General features: G+C 38.7%; 3 protein-coding genes across 3 annotated transcripts; 1 reads left to right on the top strand and 2 right to left on the bottom strand.

Annotated features, from left to right (window-relative positions):
* Window positions 1–846: 846 nt before the first annotated feature.
* On the top strand, window positions 847–2,976 carry LOC141643307 (uncharacterized). The gene is made up of 6 exons (XM_074452404.1): window positions 847–1,297; window positions 1,424–1,465; window positions 1,908–2,023; window positions 2,123–2,228; window positions 2,376–2,429; window positions 2,575–2,976. Exons 1-6 carry the CDS (start codon window positions 962–964, stop codon window positions 2,731–2,733), a joined length of 813 nt encoding a protein of 270 aa, XP_074308505.1. The 5' UTR covers window positions 847–961; the 3' UTR covers window positions 2,734–2,976.
* Window positions 2,977–6,798: 3,822 nt separating this feature from the next.
* LOC141643308 (uncharacterized) lies at window positions 6,799–7,445 on the bottom strand. Its single transcript, XM_074452405.1, has one exon. The coding sequence runs from the start codon at window positions 7,349–7,351 to the stop codon at window positions 6,932–6,934; it is 420 nt and encodes a 139-aa protein (XP_074308506.1). The 5' UTR covers window positions 7,352–7,445; the 3' UTR covers window positions 6,799–6,931.
* Window positions 7,446–9,604: 2,159 nt separating this feature from the next.
* LOC141631018 (uncharacterized) lies at window positions 9,605–10,974 on the bottom strand. The gene has a single exon (XM_074443747.1). It carries the CDS (start codon window positions 10,420–10,422, stop codon window positions 10,009–10,011), a length of 414 nt encoding a protein of 137 aa, XP_074299848.1. The 5' UTR covers window positions 10,423–10,974; the 3' UTR covers window positions 9,605–10,008.
* Window positions 10,975–25,677: the final 14,703 nt, after the last annotated feature.

Consider the following 25,677-nt stretch of genomic DNA (forward strand, 5'->3'; position numbering starts at 1 on the left):
AGCTTGAGGGAGGAGTGTGAATCATATATGGGTCAATATTAACTAAATTTGTTGAGTTGGTTATGTGTAACAAGTAGTTAGTTACATTATAAATAGAATGTATCAGCAACTGTATTACTCACTTTTATAATAACAAATTATCTCTCTTACAATTACTCTCTCTCTATAACAACTTCCATACAAGCTACCTTATACACTACATCAATGGAGAACAATACTTCTTCACAAATGACAATCACATCATGGGGGTGGTAAAAGGGTGAGAGTAGGGCAGGGTGGCTGACAGTGGTGGGTGAAGGGTGGTTAGTAGCAGGTGGCTGCACGGTGGTGTTCGTTAGCGTGGTGGGTTCTCTTTTCTCTCTCTCTCTCTCTCTCTTTTTTTTTTTCTCTTATGGCTTGTTTGGAATTCATGGAATAATCAGGGTGTGGTAAATTTTATTTGGGTGATAATTACTGGGGAAATTAATTATAGGGGTAATGTGTTCTTTGATGATAGGTTTGTCATATAAGAGTAATGATAATTGAAGAGATGTTTTACTCCCTTAATCATCACCCAGGGGGAGGGTGAGTAATGTATTACCCCTCTATGAGAGGGTAAAAGATTCAGGAGGTCAATAGTTACTCTCATAACAAACATGAAGCCGTTAATTGTTTTATAATTGTGGGTATAAAGTCGAAAAGTTTTGACTATTTGCGCAGAATTAAGTAAAATTGTGTGCGAGATTTAACACGTCCCTTTAATTTTGAGCCGCGCCATAAACAACAATTCATAAATTTCAGCACAGCACAGCATAGCCCATGATCCATATTAGTGACCGACTGACCGGCACAAGACACAACTCATTACGACCCACTTGCACCTCTAGATTCAAGTAAAATTGACACATTATGCATCTCAAGGAGAAAAGAGCCGCTTAACACAATCACCAAACATCTGACAAACCTGTAACTCGAATCACAAATGCAAATAAATCGCAGACTAATTCCATCAAAACTCCCAACATCCTTATACTATCACCACCATCATCATAATAATCATATTAATTGCTACAACTCCATTAATTTTACTAAAAACCCTCGAATATTTGCAACATTTCTTGTATCTTTATCAATATCATCAACCTTCACACGTCGTAAAACCACCATGGTTACCTCCATTAACGCCACTGCAACCGGTGGCGCGTTTACTACACTCGCCCATAGGGTTACCTTTGAGAAAGAGATTAAAAAGAGTAAATTTATCGCCATTGCTTCCCCCATTTTTAATGAAGTTTCTGCTCAATCTTTTCTCTCCGAGGTTTTGATTTTATTACAAAATTTGATTTTTTTATGATTTTTCTAGGTTTATTCTGTTATTTGTAGGTGAATTTGATATGGGTTTTTGTTAATTTTTGTTGGAACTTTGTTGTTACTGTGTGTTTAGGTTCGAGATAACCGCGCTTCACACAATTGCTGGGCTTATAAGGTAAAGGATTACTCGATTCACTTATTAATTTAATTGAAATTTTGTTATTCGGGTTTTAGAAATTGTTCGCGTATTAAGATATTTAGTTCAGTTTAGTTCAGAAAGTTTCAGTCTAAAACCTGGATGTACTACTAGCAGTGGCGGAGCCAGAATTTGACGTTAAGGGGACAGCAGAGGAGGTAGTAAACTAGAATTTTTTTTTGAAAGGTTCAACTAAAACTTCAATTGGGCGACCGCCCCTGCTAGTGCTAGCCCCCACCTGGCTTCGCCACTGTGTAGTAGTATTATTTCAAGTTTGAAGAAGGTTAGTAAGCTTAATGATCTTAGGTATGGATGATCATTGGAAGCTTTGTATGCATTACTTCTATATAGTTCCGTTTGTCATAGTGTTGCTTGGAGCTTCTCATTTGAAAGTTAAGCTGAAATTTTTGTGTATATATAGATTGGTGACCAGTATCGATCTAGTGATGATGGCGAACCCTCGGGCACTGCTGGCAAACCCATGTATTCCGCCATTGAATCTTCGGGTATTGATAGAGTCATGGTAGTTGTGATAAGGTAGTATTCCTCTCTTTATCAAGGAATATATTTCGACAATCAATTGGCTTCTTTTGGCTCGAGATATTGAGATCATGTGACATGCTTGGTGAATTACAGGCATTTTGGTGGTATCAAACTAGGTACCGGAGGCCTTGTCAGGGCTTATGGAGGGGTCACTTCAGAATGCTTGAAAAACGCTCCAACCCGCTTGGTGAAATCTAAAGTAATTATATGTTTCATTTTTTAGGAACTAGTTTGAGTGATTATTTAGCATGACATGTAAAATAATTATCGTGGTTTCTGACTTTCTGTGACTAAGGATGCATTTTTCTGTTTGATGTGTATCTGAATTGAGAATAACAAACTGTAGGTTCCTATGGGCGTGGAAGTTTCATTTGATCTTCTGGGACTTCTGTACCATCAGGTAAGCTCACTACTAATTTGATTATAGATGGATGTTATGCCAAAACGGACTACCATCTTGACATGTACTGGAGTAATTTACCCTTGTTGCTTATTTGGGACTATGAAGTGATGAATACATAACATGAATTATTCGTCTTTTACAGCTACAATCATTCCAAGCTGAGGACGTCAAACAGGATTATGACACTGGTAAAGATAGTACAACAATGGTGACTTTCAAAGTTGATTTCGATAAAGTGGAAAGCCTAGAAGATGCTATTAAAGGAAGTTGTGGCAGAGATCTTGAGTTAATAAAGAGTTAAAATTTTTGGTCTTGATCAATTCTTATGAGAACTACATGCCGAACTGGTTGGTGTTGCTGGTGTTGTTCCTAATCTGCTTCCCTTCAAGCTGGAAAAGGGTCACACTGTCAGAAACCTGTGTTCTTTACTCTTGTCAGCCACAAGCTGGAATCTATTAGGTATCCTTGATATGCACTTTGTACTTCATGATTTACTTGTACATATAACCTTGACATGAATAAAATTATTTATGCTACTGTCTATACATGTCTCCTTATTTTGGCTACATCAATATCTTTATGGCTCTTTTCCATGCAATATGTATACTACTACTGAGATAGTCAAATTAAAAGAATCAGTAGAACTTGAAGAAAAAAACACATTTTTTTTGCTATATATAGATAAACTTAAAACAGATTAACAAATAGTACCTATAGTCTGCCCTTTCTGAGTAATAAGAGTTCTCTAAAGTCTAAACCATGTCAATTACCCAACTCTGATGCGTAATTGGACAATGGCGAGGCCTGTTCACCAATATAACTCATTAAACCATTTCAGATGCTTTATTTATGGTAGGAGTTGCCTTAATCTATCGAAAGGCGGAAAACCTTGTGACAAACGGTATCACGACCGTGACCAAAACCGAAATTTAATACTATGGCTTAGTTTGTGTGGCATCCAGTCAATCTCTTGTTAGTCATGTACTTTATTTGAGGTTCTTATGATCTAAATTCACAAAGGTGTGACACATAGAGCAACATCTACGAGTAAGTAAATACTCCCTCGTAGTCTGATTGTTGCCTCTTTCCTTTTCCATGCTAGTCGGGTGTTGGTTCCCCTTTCCTTTTTTGGTAAGTTTTGTGTGGTCCAAATCCAATTCCATGTGGAGTAGGGTGTTTTGTGTGGTCCAAATTCATTTCCTTAATTTTGGTGCCCAAAAGAAAGAGAACCAACAATCAGACTAGGAGGGAGTATCTATTTAGCTATATTTTTTTTTCTTGTCTAGAACTCTATGTTGGCATTTTGAATCAAATGTTTATATCTTCTCTTCTGTTGTATGTAATTGACTCCAGAAACCAAAGAGTTTTTTACAAAAATAAGCAACGAGTACTATTATGTAAGAAGTGAATGTATTACAACTCTCTGTGTCTGAAAGAACTATTACAAGCCAAACCAGCAAACTCTCAAATACAAGCTAAATTTGATATACCATAAAACTAGGACTTCAACAGAAAAGAAAAAAAAAGTACAATAAAAAAACATATAATCATACAATCTCAATGCAATCTGAATCATTACTTTGAAGGAGGTGGTGCAATGGTAGGGATAGTAGGGACAGTGGTTGGGTTAGCAGGCATAGTTGGGAGAGGAGGCATAGTCACCTTGGGAGCAGAAGGCACCGATGGCAATGGAGGCAAAGTGGCCTTAGGCATAACCGGGGCAGCTGGTTGGGTTGGCATAGTGGTGGGCTTTGGCATAACAGGAGCAGCTGGCAGAGGCGGTAGAGCTGTGGGCTTTGGTTGAACGAGACCAGATGGCTGGGGTGGTAGAGCTGAGGGTTTCGGCAAAGCGGGGGCAGCTGGCTGGGTTGGCATAGCTGCGGGTTTCGGCAGGACCGGGCTGGCTGGCATGGGTGGCATAGCTGTGGGCTTTGGTTGAACTGGGACAGCTGGCTGAGGTGGCAGAGCCGTGGGTTGGGACAAAACTGGGGCAGCCGGCTGGTTTGGTAGTGTTGGGGGCTTTGGAAGAGCTGGCCCAGCTGGGAGGGGAGGCAGAGCTGTGGGCTTTGGCAGGGTTGCAGCATTCGGCATTGTAGGTAAACCGGTGCCAGTTGGCAGCGGGGGCAAGTTTGCGGGTTTGGGTAAATTAGTTGCAGCAGGTATGGAGGGTAGTGGTGGTAAAGTGGCCTGTGGTAGTTTTGGGACAGCTGGTATATTTGGAATGGTTGGTTTCGGCACCGATGGAAGAGGAGGAAGTGTCTGGAGGAGATGGCGGACTCCAAAGCTCGTTTGAATAACGCTCGAGAATGACAGAGCGACGAGTAAAGATAAGATGAAGCATTGCCTTGGAACTGCCATTCTCAAAGAATGAACCAGGTTTGGGGATTTCCGAGTTTTTCTAATATATGTTTCTGTACTTCTGTGGTGTTTGGGCTGCTAATTGTTGTTTGTGAACTTGTTGAACCATGTCTTGTATTGATGGTTATATATAGGCATATTAGGTGAATTTGGAAGGAACTATTGCATATGGTTTGGTGGATTGTGGCTTATGGTTGACCAAAAATGTGGAGATTTGTTTGGAGAAAATAGCAGTGTTACTAGTTAGGTCACCTTCTTCTGGTTTGAAATATGTTCCACTGTTAGAAGCAATTAGTTGTATACTTGTGCTACACGTATCCATTTTTCTTTCCCTCCCTCAGTCATTTCATGCTTAGATATGATATGAATGCTCAACTATGTCGAATTTTCGCGAACTTGCCATCACATTGTACCAATTTGTTTAGGTTTGCAAAGTAATAAAGCGACATATAAATAGCTAAAGGTGTTGTCCAACTTTACTAAATGAGGGCCTTAGGGGTTTACAGCCATAAAGCTCGCATCATGGGCGATGCATGTACACCAATCCTCTTGACCTTGCTAAAAAGTGGTTTGCTTCCGAATGAACCATGATGAAAATTACGTCTAGATTTGTGGCGACCGACAGACTTTAGAATGTTCTTGATCCTTTTTGCTTTATTAGGTCATAAACGGAGCTAAAGAGTATCATTTATTTGACTCCATTTAATATGAGAACATGTCTTGAAAACTTGCAAGTGATATTTTTTATGTTTCTGTGCATTTATTTTTCCAAGCGGATAGTAGATTTAAAAAATATACAAAGTTTGTATATAATTACATCATTTTTTCCTCTTCTAAATTTCTTAATTGACCGAATCATGTAGGATGATCTCAAGATAATTGAAAATGCAGTTGAGCAAAATTGAACAGAGACTTGTAAACTTAATAGTTTATATGATTTTTTTTAATAGAATTTGAACTATGCAAAATAGTATACAGAGTATTAAATTTGTTACTATTTGTTTGCTAAATTCAGTTTTGTTACTAATAGTGACATTTGAATAGAATTGAGATAAATTGAAGTAAAATAAGTTGAATAATGTGAATTCTATAAAACTATAAGTATTGCATTGAAATAAATTGAGTTGATTTAAAAACTGAATTAACTATGATTGAATTAAGTTCAATTCGTCATCTATTAAGATGAAGAAAAGAAGATAATACCCTTATCCCTATCATATTATACATATATGAGCTTGTCCAAGTGTCCAACCATTTGTATCGGTTTTTAGTTTAGTATGTGCTTGCAGCAGACAGGATTGTCAAATTAAGGTTTATGGAAAACTTGAGTGCAACTATTCCCTTCTAGGACTACAGATGCAGCATCATGGAGATTTCTGCAAAAAAGAACTACAAACCTTGTGCCCATCAACCTATATGAGCTTGTAAGTGAATTTGGGTGGATACAACTAATGCTATTAGAAACACAATTCATTTCGATTTCGCAAGCTAATTACAAGCATAACATGAAAATAGCAATTTCTTTTTTTTTTTTTTTTTTTTTTTTTTTTTTTTTTTTTTTTTTTCCTGATGAAGCTTAAGCTGCCATCAATTTACGCAAATTAAAACTCTAAACTCGGCACGCTAATTATAACTCTTAATCATATCAAACTTGCGATTTGATAGTCTTGCCTAAGTTTTCTGTTCTAATTGTTGCTCCTTGTTGTTTTTAAGTCATATTGGTAGTTAATCTTTACTGAAGTTTGCAATTTGCTTTCTAAATGTTGCCAGATAAAGCAGTATTTATGCTGGTGTTTACTATAAGTCTGTAATGTCGTCGTTCTTTTATCATTATTTGTCTGTCCTGTTTGATTTGATTGCATATTGCTGTCTAAGAAATTGATCTGTTAGTTCGGCCGGAATCATCCCTGTAAGGTAGTCGATAGAGCTTGTAATTTTGGACTGTAAATAGAACTAGTAATGAACTGTAGTATTATTACACACGCTGTATAGTAGTATACATCAAAATCTTGAAACACACAAATACATAATACAAACAAGCACTATTCTTAAAAAACCACTCTGAACTTGGAACAAAACCCGAATCTTGAACAAGCACAAGAAAGAGCATGGGTGTGTATTCATCCTATGCCGAAGACGGCCTAGTTTGAAGGGGGTGGGGAAAAGAAAGGAACGTTAGGAATGTTGAAGGGAATGTTAGGAAGTGAAGTAGGAAAGTTTGGGATTGTGGGCATATTGGCAGGGAGTGGTGGGAGAGTGGCTTTTGGAATTGATGGCATGTTTGGTAGAGACGGGATTTGAGTACCGGCGGGAAGTGGGGGCAGGGCGGCTTTAGGCATGGGCATGGTTGGGAAAGGGTTAGCGGGAAGTGGAGGCAAGGTGGCTTTGGGCAGGGATGGGATTGTGGGAACACTGGGAAGAGGGGGCAGTGTTGTGGTTGGCTTAGGGAGTGACGGGATTGCCGTTCCAGCTTGAAGGAGATGGCGGGCAGCAGAGACGTCAATGATCGACATTGACATAGCCATGATGAAGCAGAGGAAGTAAAGCTTGGTACTGGCCATTGTTTGTTACTTAGTATGTGTTGAACTTGAAACTACTCGAGGAGAATTAGAAGATTAGTTGTGTGTTGTATGTGTTGGAAATGCAGCAATTTTAAATGTGTATTTATAGGAATTGAACCCGGGATGACGACAAATAGTTGATGCCAAGTGTCTAATTATAGTTGGGTTACTAAGAGGAATTATCTATTATATGTTGGTCACCCTCTCACCTATACAAGACCTCTATGTTCTCTTTAATAACAAACTTAGGCCTTGGGAGTTTGGTTATTGGCTTACCAACTCGATGTCGCTATCGTAAGGAGATTTCAATGAGGTCTATATTCAATTGCGGAGTTGAACAACATTAAACGTAAGCATGATTCTATAACACTTTTTGTTAATTGTCTATATTGATTAGATTAAGGTAGCATTCGTAGCAAGGCCGTGTTAATTTGGAAGTGTGATTTTGTGAAGGCTGAGAAAACGGCAACATTCTGTTTGTGAGTGAGAGCTCGGAGCCGCAATCGTACGAGGTGGAAACTCTGTGTTTACTTAGAATGCTGCGTGCTTGAATTTAATGCTAGAAGTTTTAAGTGTAAGCTAGTTAGCCAACATCTGAATAACTCATACATACAGGAGAGCTTTCTGCTCTTATGAACCTACCCGTTTTTAATTCATTTAATCCGGCCGTGTAAGTAAGAAAACAAAATAGAATAATGAGATGATTATGTAAATAAGTAGGTTACAACCATTCGAACGAAATAAGCTTTGCTTAGGCTCGTATTTCAGTATTCGAACATGTCCTTTAATATTGATGTTTTTCTCTCCATTTTTTTTTTATCGTGGGAGTTTGATATAATTAGATCAATTTTTTTTTTAATATATATTCAAAATTGACTGGATTGTGTTAAATTGACCTTAGAATATAGATTGAATTGAGTGTTGTTGAGCAGAGTTGAACAAACTTGGGACCTTAATGAAGTTGAAATGATTTTTTTTTTTTTTTTTTTTTAACTCAGAACAAAATTTAATGAACTAAAGAAATACTCCGTACGTACTACGTAGTATATCAAATTTGTTACTCAGCACTATTGTTTTCTTGACTCGAATATTTTACTACGAGTAGTATAAATACCGAAACGAGATAAAAATGAAAATGAAAATGAAATGAATTGAATATATATGAATTTTATGAAACTTAATAGTGTTGCATTGAAATGATTAAGAGTTAAACCGAATTAACCATGATTGAATTGAGCTAACTCATTCTTTTTAAAATGTAAATAAAAAAGTCATTACCCTTCTCCTTATCATATATGAGCCACAAATTCTCATTTGTGACAGACGGTATCTGTCACAAGCTTGTGATGTGTCAAATAAAACCCATATGAGTAGATAAAGACAAATGATTTGTGACTCCGTAGGCAATTTATTTTTGTCTTATCTACCCATGTGGGTGATATTTGACCCGTTACAAGCTTGTGATGGATAATACCCGATTACCCGTCACAAGGGAGACTTACTGCATATGAGCTCGCTCAAGTGCTCAACCCAGGGGCGGAACTAGGGGTTGGCTAATAGTTGGTTTTTAGTTTAGGAGTATATGATTGGGGATTCTTAATGAAGGTTTATGGAAGACTTGAGTTTGTCATGTACAATGGTTGAGGAGACGCAAAGCTAAGGCGCAGGCGCATTACTATACATTTCCCATATTTTTACCCTCGGTTTTTTACGTATTTATTTATGTTGCATATTGATGTTCATTAAAGTAATAAAAGGTCTGATCTCACAAAATTTATTTGGAAAATGTAAAATGTCCGAAAAACATTGCGATGTGTGTGCATGAGGCATGCACCTAGTGCTTCGTCGCCTCAGTGCACCTGTCGCCTTCTAGGAATACGGAGACAATGCAGTTTCAGAGAGATTTCTGCAGAAAGATCTGTGTTCCATGTCTCCATCAGTCTTTATGAGCTGATAAGTGAATTTGATTAGATACAACTAATGCTATTAGAAACACAGTCCATTACGATTTCGCAAGCTAATTACGAGCCTAACATGAAAATAGCATATTTATTGTCTGATAAGGCTTAAGCTGCTCTTCAGTCTCGCAAAATAAAACTTTAAACTCGACACATTAATTATAACTCTTGAGCACATTTCTAAATTATTCTAATTTTTGATTGTTTCAAACTGGTGCTCTACTTGTTTGTTGTTTTTTGAGAAATTTTGGTAGTACTGGAGTTTTGGTATTTGCTTTTTTAAATATGTTTCAGATGAGGCAGTATTTATGCTGCCGTTTTACTATAATGTCGTCATTCTTTATCATTATTTGATCATCAGCTCTCATTTCGATATGATTGCTTAGTGATGTCTAGGAAATCGACCTGTTAGTTCGGCCAGAATCATCATTGTCAGGTATTCAATGGAGCTTGTGATTTTGACGAAATAGAACTAGTAATGAACTGTATTGTTAATAATTTGTTATTACATAATGCTAACACGCTGTATTACAGTATACATCAAAATCATAAAACACAAAAATACATGATATGATACAATAATACAAATAAGAACTTTTTGTAGACAAAAACCCACTCTGAACTGAAACAAAACTAGGTTCACGAACAAGCAAGCACAAGAAAGAACATGGGTACGTTTCATTCTATGCCGAAGGCAGCCTAGTTTGAAGGTGGTGGGGAAAAGAAAGGAACGTTAGGAATGTTGAAGGGAATGTTAGGAAGTGAAGTTGGGAAGTTTGGGATTGTGGGCATGATATTGGCAGGGAGTGGTGGGAGAGTGGCTTTTGGAATTGATGGCATGTTCGGCAGTGACGGGATTTGTGTACCTGCAGGCAGCGGGGGCAGGGCGGCTTTGGGCATGGGCATGGTTGGGAACGGGTTAGCAGGCAGTGGGGGCAAAGTGGCTTTTGGGAGGGATGGGATTGAGGGAAGTGGGGGAAGTGTTGTGGTTGGGTTAGGGAGTGACGGGATAGCCGTTCCAGTCTGAAGGAGATGGCGGGCAGCAGAGACGTCCATGGTTGACATTGACATAGCCATGATGAAGCAGAGGAAGTACAGCTTGGTAGCAGCCATTGTTGTTACTTTGTGTGTTAGCTTGAAACTAGCTACTTCAGGAGAGTTGGAAGATTAGTTGTGTGTTTTTTGAGTTGAAAGTGCAGCAAGTTTCTATGGGTATTTATAGGATTTGGACTCGGGATGACGACAAAAAGACGATGCCAAGTGTCTAACACTCTAACTATAGTTGGGTTTGTTAGGAAATTGTACACGACTGAAAAGACAATAATGAAAACCGCACCGAATCGCTATGCTTTCCTAATAGAACAATTCGACCCTTACTTTAGTGCCTGGGTTGTATCGAACTTTCTATTGAGATAAGACGGTTGCCCTCTGTATTCGGCACAGAATACAGAGATATAATTAAGAAGTATTTTTGAGTAATTTGTGTTCTTTGTTCAGGAATGCAGAAGTTATAATTTTTCTGTATATTCCTTCTGTCCCTCAAACTCTATTTATAGAGGAGAAGAATGGAAAAGCAGAGGGAAAGGGGAATGAATTCTGAAGGGTTGCAACCTTTCAGATTTTCTGTTGGATTTAGAAAATTCCTACAGGAATTAATTAATTTCCAAAGTTGAGACCCCGCATAGTTATCCGAACGAAAACTATTCCGTAATCCTGTAAATAATTATGCAAGCGTACACTCCGTACTTCCCGAACTAGCATTTTATTATTTAGAAATTACCCATCCTTGAACCAATCTTTAATTACGTCAAATGAATCGATAATTACACTTAAATCACCAACAGAGTTATTAAGAGGAATTATCTACTTTGTGTTGTTCACCCTCCCACCTATGCAAGACCTCTATAGTCTCTTTAATAACAAACAAACTTAGGCCTTGGGAGTTTGGTTATTGGCTTACCAACTCGATGTCGCTATAGTAAGGAGATTTCAATGAGGTCTATATTCAATTGCGGAGTTGAACAACATTAAATGTAAGCATGATTCTGTATCATTTTTTGTTAATTCTCCATTGTTAGGCAATTATATAGATTAGAATAAGGTAGCTACGCCGAGAAAGTTTGTAAGTGTGATTTTGTGAAGGCTGAGAACACGCCAACATTCTGTTCGTGACCGAGAGCTCGGAGCCGTAATCGTATGAGGCGGGAACTCTATGTTCATTTAGAATAATAACACGTGAATTTAATGTTGGAAGCTTTAGGGTAAGCTAGTTATCCAGCTTCTGAAAAACTTCTGTGGAAGAGCTTTGCGCTCTTATGATCCTACCCGTTTCTAATTTAATTAATCGGGTGGTCGAAGTAAGAAAACAAAATAGAAAATGAGATGATTATGTAAATAAGTAGGTTTCTCGTTATTAACCATTAGAATAAAATAACCTTAGCTTAGGCTTGTGTTTTGATATTCGTAACAAGTCCCTTAACTATTACTTCCTGTTTTCAAATGAATTGCATACGTTGATGAATTTTTTTTATCGCTAAAGTTTTATATAATATAATTAGATCATTTTTTTTTTTCTGATATTCTAAATTGACCGATTGTGCTTATTTGAATTGAATGCTTTTGAGCAGAATTGAACAAACTTGGGACCTTAATGAAGTTGAAATTAACTTTTTTTTTTTTTTTTTTTTTTTTTTTTCTCTTTTTTAATATTTTAACTTGAACAAAATGTAATGAACTAAACAAATACTCCGTACATTAGTATAGCAAAATGAGATAAAACGAAATGAAAGAATAAATATTGAGTTTTATGAAACTAGATAGTGTTGCATAGTAATAAATTTAGTTAAACCGAATTAACCATGATTGAATTGTGCTGAACTCATTCTTTTTTAAAAGAAAAAATAGAAATTACCCTTCTCCCTATCATATTATGAGCTCGTCCAACCATTCATATCGGTTTTTAGTAGGAGTATGTGCTTGAGGATTTCTCAAATGAAGGCCAGGTTATGGAAGACTTGAGTTTGTCGTGTACATTGGTTGGGAAGACACAAAGCTAAGGCGCACAGGCGCGTTACTACACATTTTCTATATTTTTTTATCCTTGGCATTTACGTATTCATATTACATACATATTGATGTTCATTAAAACAATAAAAGGTCTGATCGCACAAAATCTATTTGGAAAATGTAATGTGTCCGAAAAAAAAACATTGCGATTTGGTTTATGTGTGCATGCGCCTAGTTGTAGATACCCAGTATCTGCTGAGACTCCAACAAACACCCGATGATTATCGGACTACAACATGTTTTGGAATCGCGGCGTTTGATCGACAGTTTGTGTACAACTTTACGTCGGAAAATTTAAAACGATTTCGAAAATAAAACATTTCAAAACATTTCAAAAATACCTGGAGTGTTTAATGCACGACGACGAGGTCGCAATGACACTAACTAGAGTCAAAACCGACACCGGACCAAAAACCGACTCAAAAATTCAAATCCCGACTCCAACAACGGGTCAAACCGAGTCAACCACCAAAAACAAAACATTTCAAACCTTCTACCTTAAGTTTTCCCGGATTTATGTTTGGTCAAGTACCAAACATATGACTACAAAACCTAGGATAGAACAAATCATGATTGCTTTTGTGTGAAAGCGACAAGACAACTCGAAGACCCGTGACGTGGCTCGCGCCTCTTTGAGCAGCCCAGGTGGCCACGTCACTCAAAACTCACACAACCACTCATTTCCCTATAAATACCCCTCAAATGCCCCCCATTTGAGACTTACGCGAGCGTCCCCCCCTCTTTTCTCCCTTAAAATTCTCGACTCGACTTCTTAAGTCACAATCCGACGCGTATTTACGACCTACCGATCGTAAATACAAGCCTTACACATTGTTTGGTACCGTCATCGTGCATTAAATCACTTGACCGACCACTTCGACCACTACACCGTCACTAATCTTAAAACACTCTTTTTATTTACCAAAACGGTTTCAAACCGAGTTTTTTCCGACCAAACGAGTTATTACACTTACGCCGGTCACTCGCCATAACCAAACATGTAAGTATGAGGGTGTAAAAAAATCCTCTTTTATCATGTTTTCATTTGTTTCGTAACTATAACATGCTAAAACGTGCATAACATGAACCAAAACATGGGATAAACGAGCCAAAACTGATTTTTGGCTTGAGACAGAAGCCCCCATAGGTTGCAGGCTTACCCGCGCCTAAATGGGGTGTTCAGGTCAGAGATCAACCGTGTTTGTTCTCGTCTTTCCCATTTAATTCATTTTCATATTTGTAATTGGTTTTTACCATTTCAAATATTTTCAAACCCTTTTTATTTTATTTCATTTGTTTTAACCATAAAACATTTTTCATCTTTGGTTCCTCATACCATGACGGTTAAATTCGTGTTTCGGTGATAATATTTGGTTAATAATATTTAAAAGGTATTTTAAAGCCTTTTATTTCATTTTTGGGAGGTATTTTAAAGCCCTTCATCATTTCTTTACATCTTCAAAATAAACATATTAGTCCCCAACACAAAGTCATCCTTGGTTCTACATACCATGCCGGATTTTAACCCGGGTACGATGACGAGTATCGACTAATTATATTCAAATGAACTTAAAACAATTAGTTCATAATTATTTTCAAAACTATTCATGTCAAGCTTGTCAAGTCGAACCCGACACCGAATATTATCAAAATAATGATGATCATTCGAGTCTAGTTCTTCAAATCAACAAATACGGTCTAAACAACCCTTTCAAACCAAATCGGGTTCAAATACCCATTTCTCAACACATTTTATAACGTTTTCAAAAGGTCAGAACACGGCATATAACCGTAGGCTGACCCGCACCTCAAGCAGGCCCTCCATTTCTCATTTTCAAAACCAGGGAGAGGCCCCTTATACCGCCGGCTGGCTCGCGCCTCATGTAGCCGTCTGGTGTAGGGCCTGTTTCCTTTCCAGCATTAGTCTAGGACGATCCCGACTCCGGTTAGCCCGGATATAGGACGGATCAGATGACTAGTTGATTATTCAAAATCATATTTGCAAAATACCTTACTAAGACAAATGGATCACGTTATGCACCATAAGCCTAATACGGTAAATGGATGTTTAATTTCTGTCTTGTATGCAAATCAATCGTAAATCCAACTCGACATCTTATACTTGATACTTGGATTAAATCAACCGACTTAGAAAGCTCTCACATGTTAGGTTTAAATTATTGGATGCGCATTCATGCATTTAAACCGTTTTATCAACTTTTGCATTCAACCAACCAAGATCGATCAGTAGAGGCCGCTAAACGCTGCTTTGTGCTTCGATTTGACCGAGGTATAAAGTGGATTTCGAACGGGTTCCAAGCATCCCACAAATACTTGGTGGCGACTCCGAACATCTCTAATCGTTTCGAGACCCTTACCGAGACGAAACCGACCGATCTAAAACGATCCGGTCGAAAGCATTTTTACGCCACCGAGCGTGGCTTTAAAAAGACCGCTGTGCGTCCACAGATTGGCTTGGCGTGCAGGTGGCCCGTGACCGCAGATCGGTAGGTGGCCCAAATCCACAGACCGAGACGTGACCCATGTCCACATTAGTGCTTCATCACCTTAGTGCACCTATATATTGCCTTCTAGCAGTTACAGGAGTACGGAGACAATGCCGCGTCTGAGAGATTTCCGCAGAAAGAACTTTAACCCTTGTGCAGTTGTGCTCCATCAGTCTTTTAGGAGCTTAACTGAATTTGAAACACAATTCATATACGATTTTGCAAGCTAAAGCCTAACATGAAAATAGCATTTTTTTTTTCTGTGATGAAGCTTAAGCTGTCATTTAATTACGCAAAATAAAATTCTAAACTCGACACACTAATTATAAGTCTTAAGCACATTTCTCATTTATTCTGATTCTTAATTGTTTGAAATTATGATTTCATAGTCTTGCCTAAGTTTGCTGTTCAAATTGGTACTACTTGTTTGTTGTTTTTGTGAGTGTTGCTATTTGGTTTTTAAATATGTTGCAAAATGAGGCAGTATTTATGCTGGTGTTTACTGTAATGTCATCATTCTTTATGATTATTCATCAGCTCTCATTTCGATATAATTGCATAGCGATAATGTCAAAGAAATCGACCTGTTAGTAGTTTGTCCAGAATCATCATTGTCAGGTAGTCAATGGAGCTTGTGATTTGGACGAAATAAAACTAGCAATGAACTGTATTATTATTACATACGCTAACACACTACTGTATAACAGTATACATCAAAATCATGAAACACACAAACACATGATAACAAATTAATACAAATAAGAACTTTCCGTAGACAAAAAGCCACTCTAGATTGTGAACAAAACCCGGTTCTTGAAAGAGCACAAGAAAGAACGTGGGTGTGTATTCATCCTATGCCGAAGGTGGCGGCCTAGTTTGAAGGTGGTGGGGAAAAGAAAGGAATGCTAGGAATGTTAGGAAGTGAAGTTGGAAAGTTTGGGATTGTGGGCATGATATTGGCAGGGAGTGGTGGGAGAGTGGCTTTCGGAATTGATGGCATGTTTGGCAGAGACGGGATTTGAGTACCTGCGGGAAGTGGGGGAAAGGCGGCTTTAGGCATGGGCATGGTTGGGAAAGGGTTAGCGGGAAGTGGAGGCAAGGTGGCTTTGGGAAGGGATGGGATTGTGGGAACACTGGGAAGAGGGGGCAGTGTTGTGGTTGGCTTAGGAAGTGACGGAATAGCCGTTCCAGTCTGAAGGAGATGGCGGGCAGCAGAGACGTCAATGGTTGACATGGACATAGCCATGATGAAGCAGAGGAAGTACAGCTTGGTAGCAGCCATTGTTGTTACTTTGTGTGTGTGTTGAATTTGGAATTAATTCAGGAGAGTTAGAAGATTAGTTGTGTGTTTTTTTGAGTTGGAAGTGCAACAAGTTTCAAGTTGGTACTTATAGGATTTGAACTCGGGATGAAAAATTGGATGCTGCCAGTTGGCTAAATGTAGTTGGATTACTAAGTTGAACTTTTAATATGTTGTTCACCTTCTCACCTAGAATTTTGAGTTGGAAATGCAAGACTAGATTTTCTCATTAACAAACTCAGGCCTTTGAGAGTTTGGACATTAGGTTACCAACTACTGTCGCCGTCATAAGGTGATCATAAGCATGATTCTGTAACAATTTTTGTTTTCCCACTGTTCTCGTTCATTCTTGGATAATTATATAGATTAGAATAATAACGTAGCAAAGCCGTAAAAGCGTACAAGTTGTAAATGAGATTTTGTGAAGGCTGAAACAACGCGTCAACTTTCTGTTTGTGAGCCAGAGCCGAGAACTGTGATAGTATGATGTGCAAACTCTATGTCCGCTTGGAATGCTACGCGCTTGAATACAATATTGGTGTATTTTTTTATTATTTTTATTTTTTTGATCGTGGAAGTTGGTATATAATTAGATCATTTTCGTTTCTTCTAAAATTCCGAGTTGACGGAATTGTGTTGGATTGAGCTCAAGATAGGTGGAATTGAATGTACTTGAGCAGAATTGAACAAATTGGTGACATTAATGAAGTTGAAATGATTTTTTAATTTATTTTATAGTTTAATTTGAACATGAATGAAATATGAATTTTATAAAATTGAATAATATTACATTGAAATGAATTGAATTAAACTACTGAATTAACTATGCTTGAATTGTGCTCATCTCATTATTCTTTTAAAGATGAAAAAAAAAAGATGGTTTTGGACATGTCAAACCTCATCTTGGTTTTTAGTTTAGGTGTATGTGGTCGCAGGCGTTGCAGCAGTCAGGGTTCTCAAATGAAGGTTTATGGAAGGCTTGAGTTTGTTAGGCACATTGGTTGAGAAGACGCAAAGCTTTTCAACCTCATAAACCAACATTAGTATATACAAGAAATTATGGCTCGAGGAAGTTTAGGCGTATGGCTCCTCAGACACCTAAATTATGCCTTGTGTTTCATCGCCTTATTTAGAGCACCTTTTGCCGTTTAGGACTACGGAGACAAGGCAGCTTGCTTCAGTGCGATCTCTGCAGAAACAACTACAAACCTTGTGCTCCATCTGTCTATATATGTAACTGAATTTGATTGCATATACTTAATGCTTTTGAAACACAATTCAGTTTGATTTCGCTAGCTAATTACAAGCCTAACATAAAAATAACATTTCTTTTTCTTCTTCTTCTTCTGATGAAGCTTAACTATGCCCATCAATTTAAGCAAATAAAACTCTAAATTCGACACGATAATCTATTTGCTTTCTAAATATGGAGTTTCAAATTGGCTACTTGTTTGTTGTTTTTGAGTCATTTTGATAGTTAATCTTTTTACTAGAGTTTTGCTATTTGCTTTCTAAATATGTTGCCAGATAAAGCTGTATTCATTCTGTATCGTTATTCATCAGCTATTCAGCTCTCGTTTCGATATATATGATTGTCAATGGAGCTTGTGATTTGGACGAAATATAATATTAGTGGACTGTATTATTAGTATTACATATGCTAACACGCTGTATTACAGTATATATCAAAGTCACGGAACACGCAAATACACGATACAATAATACAAATAAGAAGTTTTCGTAGACAAAAAAGCCACTCTGGATTGTGAACAAAACCCGGTTATTGAAATAGCACAAAAAAGAACATGGTTGTCTATTCAAGCTTTACGGAAGCCGGCCTAGTTTGAAGGTGGTGGGGAAAAGAATGGGAACTTAGGAATGTGGAAGGGAATGTAAGGAAATGAAAATGGGAACTTTGGGATTGTGGGTATGAGATTAGCTGGGCCTGGGAGTGGTGCGAGACTGGCTATTGACAGTTGAGTGTTGGCGGGTAGTTGAGGCACCGCGGCTTTGGGAATGGGCATGATTTTGAAAGTGTTAGCGGGCAGTGGGGGCAAGGTGGCTTTGTGCAGGGATGGGATTGTCGTTCCAGCTTCAAGGAGATGGCGGGCAGCAGAGACATCAATGGTCGACATTGACACGACCATGATGAAGCAGAGGAAGTATAGCTTGGTAGTGCCCATTGTTTGTTACTTTGTACTCCGTATGTGTTTACTTGGAAATTTTTTTGAGGTGGAAATGCAGCAAGTTTCAAGTCGGTATTTATAGGATTTGAACACGGGATGACGAGAAATAGATGATAACAAGTACCTAATAGTGTTGTTCACCTTGTCACCCATGAAAGACAAATATAGGGAGGGAGTACTCATTAACAAACTTAGGCATACCAACTCAATGTTGCCATCAATCCATCATAGGAAGATGTCAATGTTAGGCGTATAATTCGATTGAGGAGTTGAATAACATTAAACGCAAGTATGGTCTGTAACACTTTTTTTTTTGTTAATTGTCGATTGCTGGACGATTATATAGATTTTGAATAAAATAGCAAGGTCGTGAAACTTGTAACTGTGTTTTTGTGATTTCTGAGAAAATGCTAACTTTATGTTTGTGACCGAAAGCTGGGAATTGTGATCATACGAATTGCGAACTCTATGTTCGCTTGATTGTGATGCTACTTGTAACAAAACCCAAACTAGTAGTCATGCCTTGCTTGAGTTACCACCTCAAAGATGCGTAACAGTAAATCTTTGCTGGTCCAGCAAAGACCTTGTACCCTTGACCTTGCTTATGACACAAGGAGATAGCATAATCGAGAATCCACCGCGAGCTTCCAATTTGTTGCAGGCTTGCAGAGCTACCAGCAATTACGTTGCTGCCAAAGACCCCACATAAGGTCTCGCTTTTGAATTCTCCAAGCACCCACCACCGGTCCACAGCCAAGTTATTTAAAAAAAAATACAACAAGATTAAGCTGTCCTTCAATTTACGCAAAATGAAACTCTAATTGACACACTAGATATAATAAGGAGGTTACAATTCGATAGTTTAGCTCTAAGTTTGCTGTTATAATTATAAGTTGTGCAAACATGATAGTATCTATGTTGGTGTATGTTTGCTGTAATAATGTCTTAATACTATCAGATAGTTAATGGACCTTGAGATTTGGACGATATAGAATTAAGAATGAACTGTATTATGCGGAATATTACACACGCTGTAACTGTGTAGCTGTATACATCAAATTCATGAAATACACAAATACATGGTACAATAAGAATAGACTCAAAAGTCAAAGCAAAAACCGGTTCTTTTTTTTTTTTTTTTTTTTTAAGGTGAATAACTTACTCCCTCCAATTCGCTATAATGTTCCCTCTTTCCCGAAACAGATTATTCAAGTAATGTTCCCCTTTCCTTTTTTGGTAATTTTTACTCTTATTTTATTCATCCCTCTCTCCTATTACCAAACCCCACACAACTCTTTTTCTCTTATTTTATTACCTTCCTTAATGTTTTGGCCTAACAACTCCTTATTTAACTACTAACTATTCTTCCCCCTCTCCTATCAACAAACCCCACATTTGTCCTTTATTCTTTTATATTGATTTTTCTTAAGTATTGTGTCATTCTCAAATGGGAACATTATGATGAATTGGAGGGAGTACATTATTGTAACCAATACAAAGTAAGCTACTCGACTAGGTAGCACCAGACACTCATCCATTAGATCTAGTCCTACAAAGCCATACATAGAGATAACATAACCTTTATTTAAAACTACAACATTAAGATAAGCAAGATTAACGGTGGTAGAATGGTTAAAGCCGGCAACTTGGCCACGAACGTTGATATCATCTTCATCACCACAGGGGACCTCCAAGTACCGTCGATGCATACAAACAACGGAGTGACGATAAAAAGGTATACTTACGCTCTTGCGAAAAGAGCGTAAAAAGAAAAGGTGAAAAGCAAGACCAAGTCTGCCCTCGACGGAGATAAATCTCCTACACCTTAAATATCGCACCCAGTGATCATAGGACAAACAGACCGAGAGCTCGAACCTGCAATTAGTAACATGAACCCCCAGAGACACAAGCACCACATCACCAACACCGCTAATGGGACTTGGCTTACCACAAAAGCGACGACTAAGGCTCCTATTGTAGGAGGTTATTAGAAGAAAAAAGCCAGACATAAAACAGAAAAGATGAACCATTCAACACGAAAAGACCATCGCCTCCGGCCCCAACCAACACCACCACCGAACCCCAAAACCACCCTACTCAAACACGCCTCTAACCGACAGACACGGACCCCATCAACCATGACCTCACTCCAACACAGCACCTACCAAAAAGGAGACGGACACTTGTGCCATCCACGAAAGACACGAAAAAACCCAACAAAAAAACATACCTCTGAGACTCCAAATTCCAAAACGACCCCTCCAGGACCATCGGCAGACATGCATCCCTACCAACCAAAAGACACAACAGTCCGACAACAAACACTGGAAAAGGACCGAACTGGTGGGGGAGGGGGCAAGGGGGAGGAGGAACACCAGATCGTCCAAGACCACCACCACAAACAGAAAAAAGCCACCAAGATAAGCTATGCTCATCGACCAGACCAACAACCTTTCAAAGACACGGGACCTTACCAGGGGTGGAGAAGGGGGCGAGGGAGAGGGGAGACACCCCTGGGTTGCATGCCAACGCTTTCGATGACAGGACATGGGAACAGCGGAACAGACCGACCTCAGAACGACCACATGAAACGACAGCCAAGGCCACCGGACGATCGGACGATCGGGACAGAATACAAGATCCGACAAAATGGAGGGAGTGAAATCAGGCCATCGGGAACCGCAAAAGAGAGGAGACGTGTTCGATCACCGGAGATGGGTCAATAAAGGACCCCATCTCCGACGATGGTTGGGGGAAAAGGAGGGGAAGTGGTTTGGTAGGGAGAGGCGGCGGATCAGTTGGGGGATTAGGGTTTTCTTTTTTCTAGAGAGAGGTGGGAGGATATTTTCTAGAGAAAGGTTTTTTAGCTTCAGAACGATAGCTACACTTTTGATTACCCATGCAAAACCCGGTTCTTGAACACGCAGAAGTAAGAGAATAGGTTGCGTATTCATCCTATGCCTAAGGTGCCCTAGTTTGAAGGTGGTGGGGCAATGATGTATCACTTTCATATATACTTTTATAGCTCCCTTTGCATCATATTTCATACCGTTTCGTGCCTATTATATCATTTATATGCTTTATTTCAATGAATTGTCGATACTGCCGCTATTTTGTGTTTTGATGCAGAAATGACTCGTTATGAGCATGATCAAGCTAAGATTAGCATGGCGGAGACGGCATAGAAGAATACACGACGCATGGCACGGGAAACGAGGAATCATGAAGACTAGAAGTGAAAAAAGAGAAGAAAGAACCTGTGAAGCAAGTTCCTCGATCGAGTCACTGCTGACTCGATCGAGCAGCTGTCCTCGATCGAGTCACTTGCGACTCGATCGAGGATCCTCTCTGGCGGGTTTATTTCCGGAATTTCCTAAAACGTTAATCTTTTGTTATAAATTAAAGACTCGGGTTTTATTGTAGACTTATGTTATATTTTGCTTAGTATTGCTGAAAAACTCTCTTAAGAACCCTAATCTCTCCTTTGTATGGTACTAATCTTTCCTCACTAACTTAATCATTGTTTTATGTTCTTCAATTATTGTTTTATACTTGCAACTATGTCTTCATCTTTAATCATATTTGTTGTTGTTATTATAGTCATGAGTAGCTAATCCCCTCATCTAGGATGAAGGGGATCTAGGTTAATTAAAAGGGAAAGTCAATTAGTTGCTATTGATATCATTAAAGTTGTTGTTTGATTATTGTAATTCTTCTAGTTAATCACTTGAGGCCTGAGTTATTAATTAGTGTAGCGAATCGATCCTATCGCCGACCGGGTTAGAATTGATATAGGCTGCGATAATCAAATAGAAAGTATCTAATCATAGCGACCGCATGCTAGAATCGATCTAAAGGGCATAATAGAGTCGACCGATCTTATGACCTTAAACAACTTGATAGATTTAGTAATTGATTGATAATCCCCGACTGATTGACCTAGTGAACCTAATTCCTAGACTTTTAATATTATTGTTTTTCATCCTTTAATTACATTGCAATTAGTTTGTTAGAATCTGTGGGGTAATATCCGTATAAAACCCTTAAATTATAGGATTATAACGCAAAATTAATACGTGATTTATAGTCATAAACGAAAAACAATGAACAATGATATAGCATTAGAAATAACCTTCGGTCCTAGTGCAATTTGGCAATGAGAGATCAAAGTAGACCTCCTCCTAATTGTTGCACCCAAGATCGTCAGAGAAATGCCCTTGTGCTAGAATGTATCCTCTAATTGCCTTGCAATATTGAGAGGATTGTTATGTGAGTTTTGTTTAGATGTGAGATCTAAAGTTTTGAGAGAAATGTTTCTCAAAACCCTAATTTCTTTTGCAAAATGAAAGATTAGGTTACAAGTGAGGAGAGGCTCTCCTTTTGCTTCCTCTCATTCGGCTAAACCGAGGGCTCTCTTGGGAAGTGGGCTTCCACTTCCTTTTAGTTTTAGCTCATGGTCCGGTTCGTAAATTGCTAAAATGTATATGACGCGGTTTAGTTATAAATTGTCATCGGTTATCGGTTATTAAAGCATCAACTAATAACACGGATTAGTTGAATTATTAATACATGTCCGACAAAGACAATATCGTATAATTAATTCATTCAATATACATTAATCAAATATAAATCGCTTTATATTTAATTTACGAATTAACCGCTTAATTCGTCTTAGCCATTTTTATTTAATCCGTATTAAATAAAATATCTCAACATCACATTTTGACTAATTATTAGTCAAATAACTCGGACTAACTGGTTAGTCAAAATTGGCATCAACATGACTGTATTTTCATACTGTCACGTCTCTCAAACGTATCCTATAGGTGTGACTTTTAGGGACCAGTTGATCACCGCCATCTGTATGACAATAACGTCAAACTTATCTAGCAAGCCAACCGTTATTGATAAACGTGGACCAACTGATTATAATACAAAAGTATACCCTTTGATCCTTTTAGAGATTTATAAGTCCTTGCACTAACTGTAAAGGACACCAGCCCCAACAAGCTCCCACTTGTCCGTACAAGTGTATGTGCAATGACGTTATCCGCACTAACTGGAAGACACAGCTCCAACAAACTCCCACTTGTCCGTACAAGTGTATGTGCGATAACCGATTCTCATATTCATTTAAAATTTCTCCCACTCAATGTAAAACAATTTGCAGATCTGGATCCGCAAAGGTCGTATTTTACAATCGATCTGGATCAAGAGTGGTTTCCCCGACTAGAGAGTAACTTTACTGATAAAACGAATCCGTATTCGAGCATGGCCATGCATTTCGATTCTGACTCCTCGAGTGGCCCTGAGAAATATCGAGTACCTGATGAAGGCTGAATATTTCCTACAACTCGACTCCTTCCGATCTAAGCACAGCATGAAATGACCCAGAAAAAATCTACTTGGCCCCCTGTTACGGATGACCGTGAGAAAGAAACCAAAGTCACCCAAAATCTGCCTTAGTCTCAAGAGACAGTCGATAGTCAAAAGAATCGACTCTTAGAATCACCATGGAGGTCCTATCCACGACCGGGCACCGAATGTTATAAAACATTTAGGACTCCACGTCGATGTCACAATAGTGTCCTACGAGATATCCGTGTAACTCGCCTTTGTGATTGGTCAGTCAACCGGTTGACTTATGGCTCGTTGAACCCACCATCAACCAACGTCACAAAATAATTGCCAGAGTTATCAGCTCATGTGGGCAATTAAGGACTGAAATATATAATGTTCGTTCAGTTCACTTTGTGGTGTTCAAAAAATTGTCGTACAATTCCACATGAAAAACAAAATATATAAATATCAAAACGATGATGTCGTATAGAGTACAAAAGAGAATGAATGTAATCCATAAAAGAGTACTACAACTTAGGAACACGTTTAATTCCCATGGAATTAACGTGCCCTTCATGCTTATCTTGTCGTAATGGTTTAGTGAGAGGATCTGCTATGTTATCATCTGTAGTAATCTTTTCTATCACTACTTCCTTTTGCTCCACGTAATCTCGGATTAGATGAGCTTTCCGTTGTACATGTCTAGACTTGTTGCTAGACTTAGGCTCCTTAGCTTGGAAGATGGCACCACTATTGTCGCAATAGATGGTTATCGGGTCATTCGAACTAGGCACTACGGATAGTCCATGTAAGAATTGACGCATCCATATCGCTTCCTTTGTAGCTTCAGACGCGGCATAGTACTCGGACTCAGTCGTAGAATCTGTTGTAACAGTTTGTTTGGAACTCTTCCGGTGATCTGCAGCGCCATTAAGAGTAAAAACGAATCCGGATCGAGATTTCGAGTCATCTCGATCCGTTTGGAAGCTAGCATCTGCAGAACCGGTTGCGCATAGCTTTTGAGGGCCTCCATAAGTCAATGCCCAATCTTTAGTCCTCCGTAGGTACTTAAGAATGTTCTTGACAGCCAGCCAATGTGATTCACCTGGATCTTTGTTGGAATCGACTTGTCATACTCAATGCATATGCCACGTCCGGACGTGTGCATATCATGGCATACATGATTGATCCTATAGCCGAGGCATAAGGAATCCGTGTCATGCGCTCTTTCTCTTCCGGTGTCTCTGGTGCCCGAGACTTGCTCAAATGCACCCCTGGAGCCATAGGAAGAAACCCCTTCTTGGAGTTAGTCATGCTGAATCTCTCTAGAACTTTGTCTATGTAAGATTCCTGACTGAGAGATAACATCCGTCGTGACCTATCTCGATAGATACGGATGCCCAGAATTCTTTGTGCCTCACCCAGATCTTTCATCTGGAAATGGTTTTTCAACCATACTTTCACCGAAGTTAAGAGAGGTATGTCATTCCCAATCAGGAGTATGTCGTCAACATACAATATTAGGAAGACAATCTTGCTCCCATTCGACTTGATATATAGACATGGTTCCTCGACCGATCGAATGAATCCATTTTCTTTTATCACTTGGTCGAAGCGATGATTCCAACTCCTTGATGCTTGCTTAAGTCCATAAATGGAACGCTTAAGCTTGCACACTTTCTTAGGATGTTCTGGATCGATGAAACCTTCGGGTTGTACCATGTACAACTCTTCCTCCAAAAAGCCGTTTAAGAAGGCGGTTTTCACGTCCATTTGCCAAATTTCATAGTCATGAAAAGCGTCAATCGCTAAGATAATCCGAATGGAACGCAGCATGACTACGGGTGCAAAAATTTCATCGTAGTGCAAACCTGGCACTTGGGTGAAACCTTTAGCAACTAGTCGTGCTTTGTAGATATCTTGTTGACCTTCCACAGAATGCTTTATCTTGTAAAGCCATTTGCATTGA

This window comes from Silene latifolia, chromosome 2 (genome assembly GCF_048544455.1).
Source record: "Silene latifolia isolate original U9 population chromosome 2, ASM4854445v1, whole genome shotgun sequence".
In the NCBI taxonomy this organism is placed as follows: domain Eukaryota; kingdom Viridiplantae; phylum Streptophyta; class Magnoliopsida; order Caryophyllales; family Caryophyllaceae; genus Silene; species Silene latifolia.